This window comes from Chelonoidis abingdonii, chromosome 1 (assembly GCF_003597395.2).
Source record: "Chelonoidis abingdonii isolate Lonesome George chromosome 1, CheloAbing_2.0, whole genome shotgun sequence".
NCBI classification, from domain to species: domain Eukaryota; kingdom Metazoa; phylum Chordata; order Testudines; family Testudinidae; genus Chelonoidis; species Chelonoidis abingdonii.
The window spans coordinates 329597850-329620460 of NC_133769.1; the positions used below are offsets into that span (position 1 = coordinate 329597850).

General features: G+C 41.3%; 1 protein-coding gene across 1 annotated transcript in view; it reads left to right on the plus strand.

Annotated features, from left to right (window-relative positions):
- Positions 1-22611, plus strand: part of ATP8A2 (ATPase phospholipid transporting 8A2) — a 612384-nt gene that overhangs the window by 86549 nt on the left and 503224 nt on the right. The window contains exons 15-19 of the mRNA XM_075061658.1: positions 1101-1145; positions 5812-5887; positions 16905-17010; positions 19264-19346; positions 21262-21311. Coding sequence (XP_074917759.1) covers positions 1101-1145; positions 5812-5887; positions 16905-17010; positions 19264-19346; positions 21262-21311 — 360 coding nt within the window. The remainder of the gene's footprint in view (positions 1-1100; positions 1146-5811; positions 5888-16904; positions 17011-19263; positions 19347-21261; positions 21312-22611) is intronic.

Below are 22611 nucleotides of genomic sequence, written 5' to 3' on the forward strand. Positions count from 1 at the left end.
GGCGCCACTCTAGGGGGCGACCTGCCGGCCCGCTTGAGTTGCTAGGGTAAAAGTTTCCGACGAACGTGCACGCGCGGCGCGTACACCTACTGGAATGGATATGAGCAACACATCTCGTAGAACAAGAGTTACAAGGTAAGTAACCATGTTTTTCTCCTGCAGCGTTAATTATGGAATGCAAAGGTTGAAATAATTTAAGTGTGATGTGAAGGTTTGTTTGAATAAGATGTTCTCCTCTTCCTCTTACCTAATTGGATAGAATGAAACAAGTGGTGCTAAATGAGTTTCAGGCCTTTCAGCATAGGGTTTTCCTTAGGGGAACCAAATGTTGGGTCAAGACTTTATCCAACTAAAATCATTGACTTCAGCTGAACTAGGATTTAGCCCAAAGTTCATGTTTAGTGACCAGTTCGGCATTCCTTTGTCTGGTAACACTCCCCCAGAAAGGGCAACTACTTCTCATTTTCGTGCTGTCTGCTTTAAATCATTGGGTTTGTTTATTTTTAATACAAAGAATCAATTTGGTTTCTAGCTCCTGGGAACCTGTGCAGGGCTGCATAATCCCCAGTATGAAATCTTCTGTGGCCACGTTTTTATAACATAAAGTATACATGTCTTTAATTTCCTCTATTTTGCCTCTCCTAAAACATTAGTTATACTTTACGAGGTCTGCCAGTTTGTAAAGCACTTGTGAAGGTATATGAATCGCCACATTTGAAATCAATTCCCTATCTGGCCATTTGCACATGTTGTCATGGTAACTGCTTGTACAAATTAGACTTACCGTTACTAGTGTATTTGGGGGCATGTCCCTAGCATTCTGATTCCTTAAAAATCTATCCTTTAATGTCAATGGAAAGCAGGAAGTGTCTTCAGTATTTAAGGTCCCATCCAAAATAGCCTTTCAGGGTATGTTACATGGTATTTAATTTAAGTCTTTGGAAGGAGGAAGGTAAAATCTCTGCTACAAGTTGATGAACATGTTTCCAGAGTATTGGTGTTTCAAACCTGATTTTTTTAACTGCTTAGCTCTATGTTGTCATGTACTCCCTTTCTTTTATCAAACAAGCCAATAACTATACATTTTTTCCTTCTTTTAGTCACTTTCCAGAGTTGGAAAGAGAACGTTCATCAGAAGACTTTAGGTAATAATCATTGACTGGAACTAGTTTGGACTATACAAAGGAAGACAGCTAACACATATCTAACACATATAAATGAAAGATTATTGTTTGTCCAAAGTTTAGAGCCAGAATGGAAAAGCCCAAGGGATATAGTCACTTCTAAGTTGTCTGCCCCGCATGGCTGTGTCCACTTATAGTTAGGGTGCAGAGGTGGAACTTAGATTTTACCTGAGGCCCTGTGGCCAGTCAGTAGAGCCCCCAAAGTGGGTAGAACCTGATGTGGGAGTAAATGGATCAAGCTGGGTGGGAGATGTTAACTCAGTGCTACTCCCCATGTGGCCTGTGAAGCCACAGCCACAACTGGAGTGAAACTTCCTTATAGTACAGCTCCCTCCATAGGTGCAGGAGTAGTGAATCTTCCCCAGAGGCTTAAATTTACTGATAGCAGAGGGGATAAGGGAGAGGTGGGTTCTGTTATTAAATGTGGTATGTGAATATGGTTTAAAGAATGGGCAAGAGGGATCACAAACTAGGGGGAAAGAGCTTTTCCTTCAGAGCATGGTACAAAATGCTAATTTTGTGTCAGGTGTCTACCCGAGTAGAGAAGAGTCTTGATTTAGCCTTTGTGCTACTAGTTTAGGGGAATGCTTGAACTTCAGGCCATTGTAGCTGATGTGTTTCCAAACTAATTGTGTTTTTAAATTTCTGAATGGCCCCCAAAGCTTTGTGATATTATAAATGGTACTAAATATGTAACTATGTATTTATTAAATATGTATAAAACCAGCGTTTCTCAAACTGGGGTCTGTGAGGTTACTCCAGGGGTTTCGTGGGCCCCGCTGATCAAATCCTTCTCCCTCTCCCTCCTTGAACTCTTCCCCCCTCCCTCCCAATGCCTCCTGAATGTGGGGTAACAGCAGTTCTCTGGCACGCAGGAGGCACTGGAAGGGAGGGGGAGGAATGGGGAGAGGGCACACTCCGGTAAGAGGCCGGAAAGCGGCAGGGAAGAGCAGAAGTAGGAGTGGAGTGGGGGCAGGAAGAGGAGGGTTGGGGGTGGGGGTTTGCAAAAAAATTTTAAATCAGAATGGGGGTCCTCGGGTTGCTAAAGTTTGAGAACTGTTGTATTAACCAGTAATAAGTCCCCCGGAGCAGATGGTATTCGCCCAAGAGTTCTGAAGGAACTCAAATGTGAAATTGCAGAATTGCTAACTGTGGTTTGTAACTTATCGTTTAGATCAGCTTCTGTACCAAATGACTGGAGGATAACTAATGTGAGGGCAATTTTTAAAAAGGGCTCCAGAGGTGATCCCTGCAATTACAGGCCAGTAAGCCTGACTTCAGTTCCAGGCAAACTGGTTGAAACTATAGAATCATAGAAGATTAGGTTGGAAGAGACCTCAGGAGATCATCTATTCCAGCCCCCTGCTCAGCAGGACCAACCCCAGCTAAATCATCCCAGCCAGGGTTTTGTCAAGCTGGGCCTTAAAAACCTCCAAGGATAGAGATTCCGCCACCTCCCTAGGTAACCTATTCTGATTCTTCACCACCCTCCTAATGAAATAGTTTTTCCTAATATCCATCTTAGACCTCCCCCACTGCAACTTGAGACCATTGCTTCTTGTTCTGTAAAGAACAGAATAGTAAAGAACAGAACTGTCAGACAGATAGATGAACATAATTTGTTGGGAAAGAAATCAATGTGGTTTTGGTAAAGGGAAATACTGCTTCTCCAATCTACTCGAATTCTTTTAAAAAAGGCTTTGAGAAGGTCCCTCACCAAAGGCTCCTAAGCAAAGTAAGCTGCTATGGGATAAGAGGGAAGGTCATCTTGTGGATTGGTAACTGGTTAAAAGATCGGAAACAAAGGGTAGGAATAAATGATCAGTTTTCAGAATGGAGAGAGGTAAATAATGATGTCCCCCGGGGTCTATACTGGGACCTGACCTATTCAACATATTCATAAATGATCTGTAAAAAAGGGGTAAATAATGAGGTGGCAAAATTTGCAGATGATACAAAACTACTCAAGATAGCTAAGTCCAAAGCAGACTGCAAAGAGCTACAAAGGTATCCCACAAAACTGGGTGATTAGGCAAGACAATGGCAGATGAAATTCAATGTTGATAAATGCAAACTGGAAAACTTAATCCCAGCTATACATATAAACTGATGGGGTCTAAATTAGCTGTTACCACTCAAGAGAGAGATCTTGGAGTCACTGTAGATAGTTCTCTGAAAACACCCACTCAGTGTGCAGCAGCAGTCAAAAAATCTAACAGATTGTTGGGAATCATTAAGAAAGGGATAGCTAATAAGACAGAAAATATCATGTTGCCTCTATATAAATCCATGGTTTGCCCACATTTTGAATACTGCGTGCGGATGTAGTTTCCCCATCTCAAAAGAGATATATTGAAATTGGAAAAGGTTCAGAAAAGGCACAACAAAAATGATTGGAGATATGGAATAGCTGCCATATGAGAAGAGATTAAAAAGACTGGGACTTTTCAGATTGGAAAAGAGATGACTAAGGCGGAATATGATAGAGGTCTATAAAATCATGACTGGTGTGGAGAAAGTAAATAAGGAAGTGTTATTTACTCCTTCTTATAACACAAAAATTAGGAGTCACCAAATGAAATTAATAGGCAGTAGGTTTAAAACAAACAAAAGGAAGTATTTCTTCACACAACGCACAGTCAACTTGTGGAACTCTTTGTCAGAGGATGTTGTGAAGGCCAAGTCTATAACAGGGTTAAAAAAGCTAGATAAATTCATGGAGGACACAGGTCGACCGATGGCTATTAGCCAGGATGGGCAGGGATAGTGACCCTAGCTTCTTTTTCCAGAGGCTGGTGAATGTGCGACATGGGATGGATCACTTGTTGATTACCTGTTCTGTTCATCCCTTCTGGGGCACCTGGCATTGGCCACTCTCGGAAGAGAGGATACTGGGCTAGATGGGCCTTTGGTCTTACCCAGTATGGCTGTTGTTATGTTTTTATGTTAACTTGCAATCTGATCAAGAACTATCTGAATGGAAGTATCTAGGCAGATGACATGAGGGCTTCTTTTGTTTAAAATAGGTTTTTTTAATCGAAAAATAAAAAAAAATAGGAGGCAGGAGTCTGTGTAGGCCTCCAGAGTGATCTCATGGCAAAACCCTGGCAGGGAGCTTTAGGCAAGAACTGTCACTGCCACCGTAACTGATTCAGATTGAAATGAGGCAGGAAAGAAGAGATGTCAGAGGAAGGTGTGCACTGGCTGTGAATGACAAATATAGGCTAGAGATGAGAAAGGTGTATATTGGAGTTTCTGTCCGAGGAAACAGTTGAAAACGGGATGCAATTCCCTTTCTGCCAAAAAATGTTGAGCCTCTTCCCTCTCTCCTTTAAGTTTTTGTTTCATTTTGATTTAAGTTTTCTTACCATTGGCCAAGTGAGTTGGGTTTCCCTATTGATCCTGCCTCTTCTCAGGTCCTGAAGTGGCCTCTAAGGAAGGAAGAAGCACTTCTTGTCTAACTGACATGAGGTGCTACTTTTGGTGCGGTGGATTTTCTGTCTCTGCCTCTCCTTCTTCTGTTTTTTCTTCCATTTCCTCCTCTGTTCATTTCTTTGCCATCATTATTCCACCACCTTTCTCTTCTCCTTGCCCACATCCTATTTCTTTCCTTGTTGTTTCTTTCCCCATCCCCCATGGTCTCCTTTTTCTCTGCTCTTCCTTCTTACCTTCCTCTTGCATCTTTTTTTCCCCTCTCTCTGCAAGTTTTTTCCCCTCCACCACCTTTTTGCACTTCTTTTCTCCACTCCCCCTTGCAATTGCTCCCTTCCATCTCTCTGATGTGCCCTCTCTTGCTGCTACCTTAGTATACAGGACACAGTGTTACCTACAAGAGAGGAGGGAATGCTGCTTCTTGAATCAACACCGTGCTTCCCAGCCTCTGCTTTACAGCACCATGGAGGATTCTTTACTGAAAGTGTTCTGGGCAGTGCTATACTATATTAGCATCATTCAACTGCATAAGCATGAGCCTACAGGACAACTCGAAAAGTCAAGCAGGTTTTATTGATATGAAAGATCCCAAAAGAGACTGTTTCTAGTAAAGATAGATGGAGAGGAGTAGAGATTGAGAGAGAGAAATGATAAATTTTGAGATGGTTAAAATCAAAACCTTTTAATTAAACAGAGTTACCTGATTCAAAGGAACACAGTCAACTTTAAATCTAGTCCATTTCGAACAAAATCTAGTAATCTCAAACATATTTAAAAGTAATGTTTGATACTACACCTGCCCTGTGTCTCCTACCAATTTCTGTGGTTTTGCAGCCACATTTTTTCTGTTTTTTGAAAAAATTTTCTTTCTTCTGTTGAAGAGTAAAAGACCCACAAACAGGGAGCACTGACTATGCAGGTGAAAGAGTGAAAATGCTGATATGCAATTTGCTGTAAAGTGAACAAAATAAACTGCAAATAAAGACAAGTATTTCTTCCTGCTTCTCCCTTTCATTTAAAATATTAGGTGCTACCTGTAATACTAGTAGATAATGTTTTTAGACAGTAACGTGATTTTCTTTTTTTAGTTGATGCTGTCCCTTTAATATTTCCTGATGAGGTCTATATTAATAATGGAAAAGAAAATGTTGCCACTGTAGTGTTAAATGTAATAATCTGTTTTCTTGCTCCACAGCCAGTTGCCTCCTTCTACCAGTGAATCATGCGAATTTGATGACCCAAGGCTGTTGCAGAATATTGAAAGTGACCATGTAAGTCTAGTTCTCAAATATTACTTAACTTGTGTCTCAGAAATATGCTGGGTCTTTCTGTCTGCTCTCCCTGAGGTGGAAGGTCACTGGCAGATTTGCTCAAGTGTGTATGATCATGTTACCTACTACTGGTGCATTCTACGGAGGATAGAAGCATTAAAGAAAGGAAGTGGGGGAGAAAAGTAGTTGAGTAGAGATGAGAAGGGAGAAGAAATGGAGAGCTAAAGGAGAAGACTGAAAAAGAGGAAGGAGTTCTATCTTTGATGTTGAACTCTGACCAAACAATGACTTTTATATGGGTACCAGCTTGTTTCTGTTAACAGATGCAGTTTTATAACATGGGCTGGTAAAAATCATAACCACTGAGAGAGATTTTATAGGTTCAGTAATACTAGACTTTTCAGAGATATTATCTATCAGAAACCATTTACTTCCATTGAAAGAAGTATTGATCCTTGTAATATTGGTCCTTGATACTGTCAGCATGGTGCTTTCTGCAGGTCTCTCTAAATACTGCACTATCCCAAAGGCAGACTCTGGAATTAACTTATACGGACCTGCATGAGAGGAAGTTTAATAACAAAATGAACTTGGGCTAAGACTTCTTTTAAAAGTGACTAGTGATTTTAGGTGGCCCAGGTTTGGGTGCCCAACTGGAGGAGTCTTGAAGGGGCCTTTTTTCCTCAGGTGGGAACTCAGCACTTTCTGAAATCTAAACTTTGAGTTACCGAAATTCATTTTTGAAAATGTTGGCCCTTGCCTTTCTCTTTAGGATCTCAGAGACTGCTAGCACTCTGACTCAGAGTTTGGTTTATTGTGAACTAATGGGTGCCAAGCTTAAAAAAAATAAAAACGGTCAGATTAGTATTAGGAATTATACAATATTTTAAGTACAGTATTTAAAGTATTATTTGGTGAGGAATCTTTTTATTAAAAGAAGCTTTAAGGAGACATTGTGCACAAGTGCATGACTTTCTCTTCTGTTTACACCTTCTAATACTTCAGAACTATAATTGCATCATAATGTGAATGCTTGAAGGTTTAATGAATTAGTAATGATCAATAGCATAATGTACTGTCATGGAGTCTGTAGATGTTTGTGGATTTCAGTTTCTATCTATTCATCAGAGTGGTAGTCCAGCCAGCAGAATATATTTTATTATTTTACTTGACCCTGCATTGCAGTAAACTGCATCAAGAAAAGCTCCTGTCCCGTGCACATCACCATAGCCCAGTTTGGGTATCTTTACATTCTTCAGATTTTTATTCATTAGATTAGTGGTTTTCAACCTGTGGTTTCTTGTTCCATAGGGGTTTGCAGACTATGTCTAAGGGGTCCACAGAAGATGACTATAAACATTTAAGTTTCAGATCCCACAAAAGGCATTCAGTTTTTCTGATCAAGCAAAAATATGTGAATACCCCCACCTACAGGTCAAAACCCTGAAGTGTTGTTACCATAGAAGCCCACAGTTTAGTGCCCCTTCTCACACTGCATCAAATGCTGTGCTGAGTATGTGCAACATTTATAGTTGAATTTTGTTCAGTCTGTTTTCAGGCTAAGACTTTTATAGTAGGGGTCCACTGACCACAGGTAGAACTTCCAAATTACTGGCTTTCAGGAGCTGTTCCACAGGGCCTCACAGTGACAGTACAGTCAATACAAGTGCTCCTGGTGAGGACACACACTGCTGACACAGGGAGCAATGTGTAGTCACGCACGGGTGGTGTAATTACTGCGGCAGCTGTACGCTGATATACGTTAGATCAACTTAATTTTGTAGTGTAGACATGGCGTCTGTCTGGAATGAGTGTAAGTTAACATTTGATGGCAGGTCTATGGTCTATGAGAAATACATTGTTTAGTGGATGCCACAATTTGCACCAATTGGTGCCTTCATTAATAGTCCCTGAGGAAAGGCCAATTTAAATGGATTGGGGAGACTGAATTACTCTCTCAGCCTTAGAAGTGGTCCCTTAAACTAAGGATTGAGCAACACTGATGGAGCATTATGGGGAAGCTTGTATTGTCTGCCTGTGCTGTATATGTTTTGTGCATAACTTGTGGACCTTGGTCTCTACAGCAATCTGTGATTGCTTTTCACAAACACCAAATATACACATGTGCTCACTCATTAGCATAGCCCTTGATTTCATACAGACTTCCCAATCCAAGGTTGCAAGTCTGTCTTATATCCCAGGAGAATGTTCTCCATCCTCTGGGGACATTGTTGTCCACCTGCATCTTCTTTAAACTTCTTAGCTCTTTTGGTCCATTGCTAACTCTAAATATTGACGATGGACAAATCCAATTTTAACTGTCAATCAAGGAGATACTCTGTAGAAAGTTTTCTGGGAGAAAAAATTCACTGTCATTTAACATATATGGAGGGATCCACATGCCCTCTTCATTAGGTTTTGGGGGAAGAAGGAATGCCCATATTTGCCTTTCACAGCTGCTTCCATTGGATGTTTTTTGCTGCAGCATCTAGGAGATTATTCAGCCTGTTTCCTTAGAAAGAAAGACCTAAATTCTTATTAGAATGGAAGTAGCTGACTTTTCAAGGACTTAAAATAATGTTTGCTGAGTATGTTAAACTGTTTATAGACTGGGTAAAATCGATTGATAGAACTTCAGAGTTGTGTATGTGTAACCCACAAACCTTCTGGATGTGCTGTGCTGTCTCACCTAATGGCACTGAGACCACTTAGAGAGAGAGATAAAATGAGTCTGCTCTACAGCCTTAGCTAACAGCCAGTTGGCTTTTAGCTCAGGTGGTAGAGGCTCATGCAGTAAGCTCCAGAGGTCCCATCCCACCCGCCCACGACTGGGATCTGTCGGCATTACACATGCACAGTAAATACCCACAACGCTGAGCTGAGAACTAGCCCCCATGCCCTGACTTTGTTCTGTTTTATCATAGGCATAAAAAAATACTGCATCGTTTTCTACACTTCTAGACTTTCATCTTAATAAAATACACAGGTGCGGATATACTGCAGTTTTTAACAGTCTGTAGGAGGCTTCAGGGGATTGTGACACTTTTCAGGAAATAACTGCTTCAGCCCAAACTTTATCCACTCATCAGCACACAAACAATAAGAAATTGCTATGGCTTGGGAGGAAAAAGAATAATTTTCAAAAAAGCTGATTGTCCACACCCCTTCTCCACCTCCTTCTCATTGATATGTGCAATTAAAAAAAAGCCCAGATATTCAGTAATGGCTGGCAATTTGGTAAACAAACAAACAAACCATCTTCTCCCATGTTTGTGGGACCTTCAGACCATGACAGTTAGAGGAAAATGAGTTTTGTTTGGATGATGAGAGAGGTCAGATATGAATTCTTTCTATGTCTGTGCTTGAAGGGTGCTGAATACCTTCAACTCCTAGTGACTTCAGGTTTCAGGGGGTGCCTGGCAGTTTACAGGACTGAGCCTGAAACAGGTGTGGTAGACATGAGAAGTGATACTTGTTCTTGTCATATTGCATTTAGAAAAGTGGTTTTCAATCTCTGGTCCATGGACTCCTGGACATCTGAAGACTGTCTAAGATTTCCAAAGGGATACACATCTCCATTTGAAATTTTGTAGGGGTCTGCAAATGAAAAAAGGTTGAAAACCACTGATTTGAAGGCATTTGGAAATGGTGAGACCCAAACCCACCTGGGACTAAAATGGGTAATTATTTTGCTAGCTGTGCTGGTAGTAGACCTGTTATCTTGTGGGTAGTAAATACATATCACGTGACCCTGCAAAATGTTTTATAAGACTTTATGAACAAACTGACTGAAAAATAAGTCAATCCACTTCCTTTCTGGAAGTGTTATGAACCGTGGACCTGATCTAACGTTAAATGTCACAACCAAGTTAGAGATGCATTTTAGTCTTTTTTCTGTTATATTTTTTTTCATTGTATCCGTCTGGAGATTCTTGGGGATAGAAACAACAGTGCTCTACCTACTGTGGCACACAGGGGCAGATTTCCAAATCCATGACAATTACTTTGGGTACTTGTGATTGTGCATGCAGCCGCTTTGCTGGCAGAGAGGACCCAGTATTCACAAAGCATGAGTCTTTGTTCCCCCTCTAGTGGCCAGACAACATAATGAACTTTTAGAACAAGAGTACTTGTGGCACCTTAGAGACTAACAAATTTATTTCAGCATGAGCTTTCGTGAGCTACAGCTCACTTCTTCAGATGCTTTTGTGAGTCTGCCGCTGCCTCTTGGTTTAACAGACCCTGCCCTTTATCTCAAGCAGTAAAGGGTCATGCTTTTTAGATCAGGTGGTCCTGGGTTCAGTTCCCCTCACATAACCCAATGAAGGCATCATCATACTTGCAAATTTGGATTTTTGTGAGTATATTTGTTTTAAAATCCAGACTTGCATGGTGCATTGGATGCAATGTATATGAGTTGAGGATCTTGGCCAGCGTGTGCTTTGGTAAGGATTACATATACCATAGGGGTTCTCTTTTTAGGGTGAAATTTGAAAAGAAATAGATTTCTACTTCTAAGCACAAATATTAAAATTAGGGTTAACATGGTTGGATGGGAATAACTGGTGCCTGGGAGAGGGAAGATTGGAAGCAATGGGTCTGGTAGGAGTGGGAGCTACTAGTGGGCAGATGTGGAAGAAAACAAGATAAAGAGCGCAATAAAAAAGTAGGAAAATGCCCAGATATATAAAAAGAAAAATGAGACTAAAAGAAGGACGGGAGGGGAATCAAGAGTTAAAGCAGTGGTGGCATTTGTGCCGGGGCATGGCCCAAAGGGCTAAACAAGGAATACTCCGCTGTTAGAATTTCGGAGACAGAGTGGTTGGGTTCTCCTCTACTAAATGAAAGCCATAACTAATAGTGCAGAATCTGATAGTCTGTGTGGGCAGGGGGAACACTTTAAATGGAGAATCAGAATTATAACCACAGAAGTTGTTAATGAACTTGAGGATCTTTCACATAATTCTGATAGTATTTTGAACATTCTGTCTCAGTCTTCATTGACACAATAAATATTGTGTCAGTACTGGAACAATATAGCAAGAAAACAAATGGCAGCTGTGTGAAAGAGCTGAAGCGATACGCCTCACTGTTTAGTGATCTGTTGCTATAGAATTGAGAGGTTGCCATGTAATCCATTGTAAACTGTGAAAACATAAAGACAGCAACAAATTAAATTGGCTTCATATAAGCTAAATAGAGGAGGAGGTAGCACTTAAAACCTATGATGCAGGGGAAGGCAGGTTCAGATGGAAAGAAATTATGAAAGTGCATAATAGGCTAAGTAATATGTTTGTTATGTGGACATCAAAGGCTTGCAGAACAGATGCTGAAATGAGAATCCAGCAGGCTGCATATTTTGTGGTGATAGGGGTATAAGTTTCACCGCTTTCATTAGAAATAACACAGCAACTGCATATAACCTCCTGGACAATAAAATTTCCATTTCTCACATTTCTTTTTGATGATACACCATCTGTTCATGTCCTTGAATGTAGTCTCTGCTCTCCAGTGTAATAATAAATTAGATGATTACCGGTATTTGCTCAGGATGGATCCAAATTCTGCTCTTAAGATGTACCCATGCAATCCCATAGGGGTCTAACAATGGGAGCCAAATTCCATTCTTAACTGTACATGGTATATTAAAATATTCACAGTATAAAACAAATATACAAAGTAAACTAACTATATATGGATTAGGTGTACTGTTCTCTTTTTCTAAGACATCTGCTTCCCAACAATTTTTGAGCTTACTTAGTTTTTAATTGAAGTGTCATGCAGTAGCTGTTGCAAAATATTGTGGCCTTAGTCTTGTGAAAAAAGAATTAATCAGAAACCTTGCCAGTGGCAGTGGATCTTACAGTTGAAGTGTAATGTGGGCTTTTACGCATTACTAGTAGCCACGAGCCCTTGCTTTTGCATGGGTGTAATTAGTAAAATCATATGTAGCTTTTAAAATAAAATTTGAAAATGGCTGAGAACTTAAAAGTTGGGCAGTAACAGACTGTGAATTCCATGGAGGATTGAACTTGATCAGATTCTAAACAAAAAGAGCTCGCAACCATGCTTGTAGCTGTTTCCATCACTTCACAGTGACTCAAGGCATTCTAGGCCTCACAGAAGTTTGGGGTTATTGTGTTTGCTGGTTGTATTGTTGAGTGGATGGTTGTGTTGATTTGTGTGTTGACTGTGTAGTGCTGGGATATTGTGTTCAATTGTGCGGATGGGGAATGAGTGATGCATGCTGCCATCCGGGGCTCTGTGTATTTGGGGTTATTGCATGTAGTGGTTTGGTGCTGTGTGGGTGGTTTTGAAGAACTGTGGCAGCTAGGCCAAGTATGCCACTATCTTTGCAGTCTTCCTCGTACAACCAAGGACATTATTGCATGCAAATTAGTTGTAGAGTAGAGATGGTAATTGAGTGAGTTATCTAGGCTATCACAATAGTCTAGGACTCTAGGCTTGGCATAAATACATGTCTTGCTGTCGCATGATTTGTAATTTGTAAAGTCAAAATGGCTGAGAATTTAAAAATTGTTCTCAGTGAATTCTGGGATTATTCAACCTGGTGATATTCTAAACAAAAAGAGCCCTCAACAATGTTTGTAGCTGTTTCTGTTGCTTCACGCTGACGCAGACGTTCTAGGCTTCAAAGAGTGACAGTCCTAGAATTTTATTACATAGGTTGTCCTTACTGTAGAACTGCAGTTTGATGCAGAATTCTTTTTAACCTTGCCTCTGAAGCTGCCCAAAACTTATTTTTTTAAATGTAAAAAAGTGGCAAGGTGAAGTGAAATTATAGTAGTTGAATTACAGGACTTGGAGACAGTCACTCCAGAGTTTTAATTTCGGTTCTGTCACTTGTAGTAGGAAGAGAGCCTGAGACATAAGCCCTTGTATTAGAGGCCTGGTATGAGGCAGGACGTGCTTACAGAATCTGGCAGATAAGAGGAACTGATCACAGAACTAAAAGTTAATGGTAGCTTAGGTACAAGTGATCATGACTTGATGACATTTATAATGTGTAAGCAGAATAAAGTCCAGATCTCTCTCTCTCTCTCTCTCTCTCTCTCTCTGTATATGTATACACACATGCACATGCACACGCACACACACACGAGACACTTAATAGTGCCAATTTCACAAAGCTAAAAACAATTATGAGCCAAATCAGCTGGGCAGGAGAATTGAGAAAAAGGTGAATAATTGAGAATTGTTTGAAGAACACCTTACTAGATGCCCCAAAAGCCACAATCCTACAATTAAGGAAGAAGGCTGTGCTGGTTAAAAACCAACCTAGATTAGAGGGGAAATGAAAGGCAGTTGAAAATATATAACAAATTGAAGAAAGGGCAAGTTGATAGTAATGACTATAAATCAAAAGTTAAGAATTGTAGAAAATTGATAAGGAAAGTCAAGGGACACAAGTAGAACTCTATGACCAGCAGAATTAAGGACAATAAGAAGGAGTTGTTAAAATGTATTAGGAACAAAAAGAATGCTAACAACGGTATTGGTCTGTTACTATCTGGAAATGGTAGAATTATCAATAATAATGCAAAAAAGTCAGAAGTATTCAATAAATATTTCTGTTCTGTATTTGAGGGAAAAACAGATGATGCAGAGTGATAATGCTCTTTCCATTCCACTAGTTCTTGGGACGATGTTAAATAGAAGGTATAAAGTTAGACATTTTAAATCAGCAGACCCAGATAACTTGTGTCCAGAAGTTTTAAAAGAGCTGGTTGAGGAGCTCACTGAATGGTCAGTGTTAATTTTCAATAAGTCTTGGAGCACTGCAGAAGTTCCAGAAGACTCGAAGAAAGCTGATATTGTACTAGCTTTTTAAAGGGTCAACAGGATGACCTGAGTACATATAACCCTGTCAGCGTGACCTCAGTTCTAAACAAGATAATGGAGTGCCTGATATGAGACTCTGTTAATAAAGAACAAAGAAGGGTAACGTCATTAATGTGAATCAACATGAATTTAACATAGATCCTGCCAAACCAACTTGTAATCTTTTTTGATGAGATTGCAAGTTTGGTTGATAAAGGTAATAGTAGTGATATAATACACTGAGACTTCTTAAAGATGTTTGACTTTGTACTTCACAATATTTTGATTAAAAAACTAGAATGATATAAAATTAACATGGCACACTTTAAATGGATTAAAAACTGGCCAACTGATAAGCCTCAACATGTAACTGTAAATAGGGAATCATCATCTGGGGGGGTCCCACAGGGATCGGTTCTTGGCTCTATGTTGTTTAACATTTTGATCAATGACCTGATAGAAGACATAAAGCTATGACTGATTAAAGTTTGCAGATGACCCAAAAATTGGGGGAGTGGTAACTAAGGAACAAGATAAATCACTGTTCAGAACAACCTGGAACACTTGGTAAACTGGGCACAAGCAAATAATATGCATTTTTATATGGCTAAATGTAAATATATACGTCTGGCAACAAAGAAACTCGTCCATGCTTACGTGATGGAGGGCTCTATCCTGGGAAGCAGTGACTCTGAAAAAGATTTGAGTCATGATGCATAATCAGCTGAACATGAGCTCATAGTGTGACATTGTGGCCAAAAGAACTAATGTGATCTTTGGATGCATAAGCAGGAATCTCAAGTAGGAGTAAAGAGATTATTTTACCTCTATATTTGGCATTGAAATAACTGCTACTGGAATACTGTATCCAGTTCTGGTGCCCAGAATTCAAGAAGGATGTTGATAAATTGGAGAGGGTTCAGAGAAGAGCCACGAGAATGATTTACAGATTACAAAACATGCTTTATAGTGATTAGAGTCAAGGAGCTCAATCTGTTTAATTTAACAAAGAGATGGTTAAGGGGTGACTTGATTACCGTCTATAAGTACCCACCTGTGGAACAAATATTTGATAATGGGCTCTTCAGTCTGGTGGTGAAAGATATCACCCAATCCTATGATGGGAAGTTGAATCTAGATAAATTTAGAGTGGAACTGAGGTATACATTTTTAACAGTGAGGGTAATTACCATTAGAAAAATTTACCATGGGTCATGGAGGATTCTCCATTACTGACAATTTGTAAATCCATACTGGATGTTTTTCTAAAGATCTGTTTTAGGAATTATTTTGGGGAAGTTCTGTGGCCTGTGCTATACAGGAGGTCAGGTTAGATGAGTGAATACTGGAAAACTTGGAATCATTTTTTTAATAAAATCTCAGGTCATTTTTAAAAGCAGCAAAGAGTCCTGTGGCACCTTCTAGACTAACAGATGTTTTGGAAAATGAGCTTTCGTCGATGTATTCAGTAAGGCCAGCTACAGTACTAGCGTAACACTGATAGACCCCCGTTGTCGGTGGGCAGGATCAAACTGGGGACCTCTTGAGCTTAGTGCATGAGCCTCTACTGCATGAGCTAAAAGCCAACTGACTGTTAGCTAAGGCTGAAGAGCAAACTCATTAATATCTCTCTCTCTAAGTGATCTCAGTGCCACTAGATGGGACTGAAAACCACACCCAGTAGGTGTGAGGGTTACAAACTTCTCCTAGCTGAGGAAGTGCGTCCTGAGCTTCAGAGTGTTCCCAGTTGAAATCCTGGACAAGCCCCCACTTGTTACGCTGACAGATCCTGGTTGCTATTGAACTGGGGACCTCTGGAGCTTAGTGCATGAACCTCTACTGCATGAGCTAAAAGCCAACTGCCTATTAGCTAAGGCTGTAGAGAAAACTCATTAATCTCTCTAAGTGGTCTCAGTGCCACTAGATACAACAGAACACCATACCCAGGAGGTGTGTGGGTTACACTAGCAGGACAGTATAGTAACTGATTGTGCATTTTTGGCTGTATAAAGTTTAGGCTGAGGTTTACAAGATGAAGTGAGTGTTGTTGTCCTCTACTGGCCAACCCATAGAGAAGATAAGGAACTTGCTACTGCTGTCAGCTTCAGGATTTCACCTTTAGCTCAAGTCATAGTCATAGGGTCTAAGGCCAGAAGGGACCACAAGATCATCTAGTCTGACCTCCTGTATATCATAGGCCACCAGCATCCCAGCAACTGAAATTAGACCAAAGTATTACAGCCCACAGGAGACTAAACAATTGTGTGCCATAGGCAGAGAATAGGAGAGACCACAGTGCACCAGTGCTCAAAGCCCCTGCAATGGCAGGAAATTGATTGAGAGAGCTACACAGATGATCTCAGCAAGTAACCTGCACTTACACACTGAAGAGGAAAGCATAACCCCACTGAGGTCACTTCCAGTCTGTCCTGGGGGAAAATTCCTTCCCAGTCCCACATGTGGCAATAAGTTAGACCCTAAGCATGTGAGTAAGAATTAGCCAAGCAGGCATGAGAGAGAGAGAGAAAATGCTCGGCAGGACCTCAGTAGTGAGCCCCATGGCTGCGGAGCCCTGCCCCCAACCATCACAAGCAACCCTGCCATATAATCCCACTCACAAATTTGTACAGCTCTCTTAGAACTAATTAAGATGTTTGTCTCCAAGTATTTTTAGCAGAGCATCTGGGCCTAATCCTATACTACATTGCTCCTTATGTAGTCATTTGCACCTGTGTAAATCTGGTATAAATGCTACCAAATCTCAAGTTTTCCAGTCACTATACCAATGGTAACATTTTACACTAATTCTGTTGCTTTTACCGTGCAAAGATGTAAATGACTACACAAGATGCAGGGGTGTACAAAATCAAGCCCCTTTTGTTTTTTTTGAGTGGAAGGACGATGGTTCTGGCTTTCCAACTGTGTGTGTGTAAGTAATTTATCTGTAGATCGAGTGCTGCACACAGAATGAGAGTTCATTAGCACTGGCTCTTGATATCTCCAATATTCTAGCATGGCTGAGAGGTGAAAGAGACAATACCCTGAGTTAGAGAGGTGAGTGTTGCACATCTAAAGAGACTGAGTTCTGTTTTAAAATCCAGAACATGCCTATGTCTTATACATTGAGTCTCCTTGTAATGAAAGTACCAGACTAACTTGGTAATGTTTATTGTAGCCCACGGCTGCTCACATACAGGAGTTCCTCACTTTGCTGGCCGTGTGTCACACTGTTGTTCCTGAGAGAGATGGAAATACAATAATCTACCAGGCCTCCTCACCAGGTTGGTCATTTTCTCCTTCTTTTGTGGGGTGGGAGAGAGAAGCCAAGAGCTTTTAAAACAATGCTCTTAAATTAAAAACCACATTTAAAAGCAAAAAAATCTCCGTTCCTGTATGACTAATAATGGGCTTTATGGTGCCTTCAAGACACCAGTGTGCACAGAGGGTACACTATCTCCTGGCACTCTCCACTGTACAGATTGAGCACAGCCACTGCTTCATCCTTCAGAGGTGATCCCTGCTGCTACCAGCTGCTTCTGCTGGCTTATGTAGAGGGGTGGGGTGGGCCCACAACCCAAGACTTTTTTGCCATCCCTTTGTGGCAGCTAGCAAGGTGAGACTCCATTTTTGACTCCTCCATCCCCTTTTTGTATCCTTGCAGCAACCAATCACAAGCCAGCCCCATCAATGAGCTAGCAGTACCCGATTTACCACTGCTTTGTCCTTTGTGCTGTCCTTTATGCCTGTGCAAAATGAGTGCAAACACTGCCACCGTTCTACTTTGGCAGCATCCTGCACCCACTTTATGAAGGTATAAACAACTACACAGGACACGAGACAGTGAAGAATTGAGTCCAGAATTTATTGGGGCCCATGCTCCTCTCCATTCTGTGCTATTGAGGGGAACAGAGGAGACCAGAAGGAACAGGCCTGCCCTGCAGATTGGGGTGGGAGGAGCAGCTCTGTGGCAAGCTCCCCTCAGTGACTGTTGTTTTTTTTAGATAACTTGATTTTTTTATCCTACCACGTGGAGATTTGTTCAGTCCTTAGTGTGGTCCAAGGAGCATGAATTCCTCTCTGTGCCTCTTACCTCTCTTCAAGGAGGGTTGGGTACAGGAGTGGGATGAAGAGCCAACAACAGGAAGGCTCAGCTGTGAGCTCAGGTCTCAGGATGGGAAGGCTTGGATATACCAGGATCAATGGAATTGGACATTGCAAACCCCACGGATACAGGGGAATTCAGACCTTGCCACTTGTCTTTCTCTGAGCATATGGTACATTTCACTGCCTGAGGCATTGCCTCTGAGTTCCAACTTACAGAATTATTTGAGCTCTTCATTACTTTCCCCAGTCTCCAATAGAATATGGTGAATTTTTTTGTGGAAAGAAGTTTGTTGAGTCATTCCAGGAGAAGTTGGATTAAATGCATGCTGTATAAATATTGACGTACGTAGCTTTGATCTTCCTAATTTTCCAGAGAAGTTTAAAGAAAACTTTACAAAACACGAACAGACAAACTGTGGCTCTTCAATCGTAACAGATTTAAAATTTTGTATTAAAGTGAATGTTACAATTATATAATACACAGGTTAAGAAAGGAGTGTCTGTACATCTGGTTGTTAGGGATGTAAATGTTTAACCGGTTAACTGATAAGCATCAGTCTCATCGGTTTCAGTTAACAGTTAATGATTAAACTCCACTGCTGGTCAGATCCCAGGACTCCACTGCCCCCTGGGGGCAACAGCCAGGAGGGACCCCAGGCGCAAGGGTGACAGCGGAGTCCCTGGGCAGGCAGCCGGGACTCCGGGTGCGGCAGCTGGCTGCGAAGTCCCCAGCTGCAGGTGCCGGACCGGGATCCCTGGGTGCAGGGGCTGGCAGCAGAGCACTGCATAAAACATTTAACCATGTAACCAATAAAATTTTAATCAGTTACACGATTCCTTTTTTTAACCAGTATTTACATCCCTACCTGGTATAGTGTTTAGATTATCCAAAAGTACGAAGTTTGGTTTAAAAGTCATAAAATTCATATAATACATAATCTGCAATAACCCAAATTTAGGTTAATACATTTAACGATACAGTTTAGATATTAGCATCCAAATATTCAGGTACATCACTCCTGAAAGTTTATACTAAGAGTTGGTCATGGAAAGCAAATATAGCAATGAGTATAGCTTGTCCCTCAGTGATTGAGCATTTAGGATAGGTTAATGCATCAACAAATACAATGCATTATATACAGAATGCCAAGTATAAAGCACATGTGTGCAGCCCTGTTAACCTGTATGAAGTTTTGTAGGAGGAATGCCACTGCAAACGTGCTTTATCTAAGGGTTATGATGGAAACTTTTTAATTGCTGCTGATGTAGCTCCTCTCGGTAACAGATTTTAGAGGTCTCTTCTCTGATTCAGTAGCTGCCTATTGCCTGTATCCTGCCAATGCAATGCTCATGGGAGTAGTTTTTTTCCATTGTCATCTGATTATATTCCTGATTAGTTCCCAATAAAGCAAAGTTCCTTGTATTGACAGATGAAGGGGCGTTAGTGAAAGGAGCAAAAAAGCTTGGCTATATCTTCACAGGAAGAACTCCACATTCAGTTATCATTGATGCGGTAAGTAGAGTATGTGCGGTGTACAGTAGCTTTCAAGGTTATGTGCATGGGATACATCCCCTTCGTGTGGGTCCACGGGCAGCTCTGTAGGGCTCCCTCTGAGGCCATATGCAGACAGGTTTTGTCAGAGTGGGATGGACAGAGCCAAGGATCTGGCTAGAGGTGAATCCCTGGGTCCTTCCTCAGTGGAACAGACAAAGAGCAACAGATACTAATCGAGGCAGTAAACTGAAGCGCCCCCTATGGGATGTTCTGGGAAGAGCATTAATTTGAGCTGGGCACTAAGGAGAAGATTTCCCCCAAAGAGAAAAGAAAATACATGGATTGGAACGAATATGTACTTTAGTGTAATTACATATGTAACTGTCCCTTTAACTTCTAATTCCTGGCATGTGCTAGAGCTGAATCTCTGTTCTTCGCTGAATGTATGTCATCCTGAAGATAAGCTTTGTGTGTGTGTGATGTATTGAACAGATTAAGGTTAGTAAATGTGGACAATTCCATTGACATGGGATCACATTCTGATCCAGTTGACAGCCATCTGTGTGAGGTACTTTAACTCTGGATTTATACAAGTGCAACTGAGAAGAACTTGGTCCATGGGATACATCCAGGGCTTTGGGTTTTGCTTGTTTTAATGTGTCACTGTTGTGTGCCGTTCTGGATGTGTGTTTGTTTTGTAAATCACCCCTGCTAGTTACAGTATCACAGAGGCTGAATACACCCTCAAGAAAGGTAGGGGGCACAGCTATCAATCTTGTAATTTCCAGGCCAGACCTTAGTATAGATTTTTTTTCTGAATAGCGCCACCTTTTCTCAGTGTTATTTAGAGGAAGGCATGAAAGTTGTTAGGACACTTCAAAACACTGTTACTTGGTTTGAAAGCGTGCTGTAGGTCCTGGCTGTGCAGTGTTGTCTGGAACTGCCCAGGGCCTTCCCACCTGCTGTGCACCTGGTGTAATGGCTAAAATAGCTAAGCCCATTTGAGCACCACAAAACAAATCCTGCCTCCAGCACACAGCTTGAGTACTGTATCTGGGTTGTGTGATGCTTCTTCTATGGGTAGGGAATCATCCCTCTCTAGGCCAAGCTCTGCAGCTGCCAGTGCCGCTCTGAGGCAACAGTCGGGTCCTGGACCTCTGCTCTGCTACAGGATTGGTTGTGGATCCATAAACCCTTCATTTCTGTTCCCTCAGCCCACCCACACTCAATTCCACCAGTCCCTTCATTGGATCCCTCAGCAGTTGCTTCCCAGTGCAGTAGAATCAAACAGGTTTCACTGCATCTGTGAAACGTTGTGCTTGTGCAAAGGAGGGTTGTTGGTAATTCCAGGGTTTGCTCCTAAATGTGGCAATTTTCACAGAAAATCTTGGTCTCTTTTGCATATTGGTCCTGTACATTGCAGTCTGACACATGAAATAAATATGCACACTTTTGGAGGAATCCTGCTTATTAGTCCTGTTCAGATTTGTTACCACAGTAGTGTCTTTGCTTCTGATGGGAAAATTTTTATTCAGGCGGTGCACTGTTTATTATATCTATGACCATATTTGAACCCTTTCCTTGTGTTAGTGGTCTTTACTTAGCAGGTTTAAATATTTAGTCTTTTTTTAAAGCATACTTATGTGCTTGCAAAGATTGGGAGCTAGAATTTCCTCTCTTATATAGGTGCAACCCCACTGAAATCAGTGTCTGCATGCTGGTAAGGTAACACAGAAATTGAAAGTCACTGGAGTTGTACAAGTGCAAATGAGGGCTGAATTTGCCACTTCACAGTTAGACTGAAATAGGACAGTATACCTCTTTAACCAGGAGAGGGAGCTACGATCACATCACATTTGAAATCATGATGCTTCTATACATATATGCATCCTTCACATCATCTTAATTTTCTGTACACTGTATTTTTCTGCAGCTGGGGAAGGAGGAAGCCTTTGAAATTCTTAATGTTCTGGAGTTTTCTAGGTAAGTTACTTCTGCAGATATTAAATAAATGCAAGGCAGCAAATAAGAGAGAAAATGTGCTAGTAACATTACTAATGATCAGGTTCACTGGAATCTAAAGAAATTATAGTTGGTTGGCTAGTTTTATCATCCATTTTCCTTTAGATTTGCCATTTCCCTCAATCTCGGGTGAATAAATTGCTCCTTCTTACAAATGGGAATTAGAGGTCTAGTCAAGAGACATCTTTTCTAGTTCTAGCTCTGTCAGAGACTTTCAGTGTGACCTTAGGCAGATCACTTCACTTCTCTGAACCTAGATTTCCTCACCTGTAAGATGGGGCTAATGATTCTCACCTTGCCTTAATAAAATGCTTTGAGAATGTCAGATGAAAAGCACTATATAAGTGCAAAATATAATTAATGATTTCCACACAGGTACAGGGAATCTCCCACTTGAGGGAAATTTCATACCCCTTTTTGGGAGCAGCCTGACCACCCAAATCCCAGTATCCCTTCTGCTTCCCAGCAGGAGAGACTTCTGGCCTAATTCTCATTTATACTAAGGATCCTTTGCACCACTCTGGCTGTGTAAGAGAACCTTAGCATAACAGGGTAAGGCCCATAGATTCTCCCTCTGCTGAGAAGATGGAGATGTTTCATGCTTTGCACCTGGATTTGGGTTGTACCAGTCAGATTGGGCTTTTCTGCCACTTCTAAATGCCTGGCCCCCCTCAGTTCTGTGGACCAAGGCCAGGTTTGACTCAGCTGTTGCTTGGGCCTTCTTTGTTGCCTATTTCTGTGGCAAGCTAACTTGGCCTGCTGAAGAGGAAGAGGATGGAGAGGGGGAGGTTGTGTTTCCCTCTTTCTTGCCTTCTCTGAATGTTCCTCAGATGTGCCCCCATGGCTCTCACTGGGTCTTGTGGATGTCTCGACTTGCTTTGTGACCTCCATAAAGGGAGTGGAGTCATCATCCAGGAACCTAAGCACTGGGGGGTAGAAGAGTTTCTGGTCACAGAAATTCCCTGCATCTTTTGACTACAGGTATCTTTTCTGGCCCTTCATGGATTCTCTTCGGGCCCACAGATAGAAGTCTCTCGTTATCCTGTCCCTCCCTCATCTATAGTAGTATCTTACTCCAGCAAAGAGGATGAGGTTGCTCACACAATTCCAGGACCCAGGAGGAAGTGGAAGCTCCCCTGACCCATTAGTTTGCTGCAGAGCTCTTGGACTCTTTTTGATAAGAGTGTCCTACATATCTGCTATGAGTAGGAGAGTCAGCAGGGCAGAGCCTGTCAGGAGAAAGTTCAGTCCAAGAGACAAG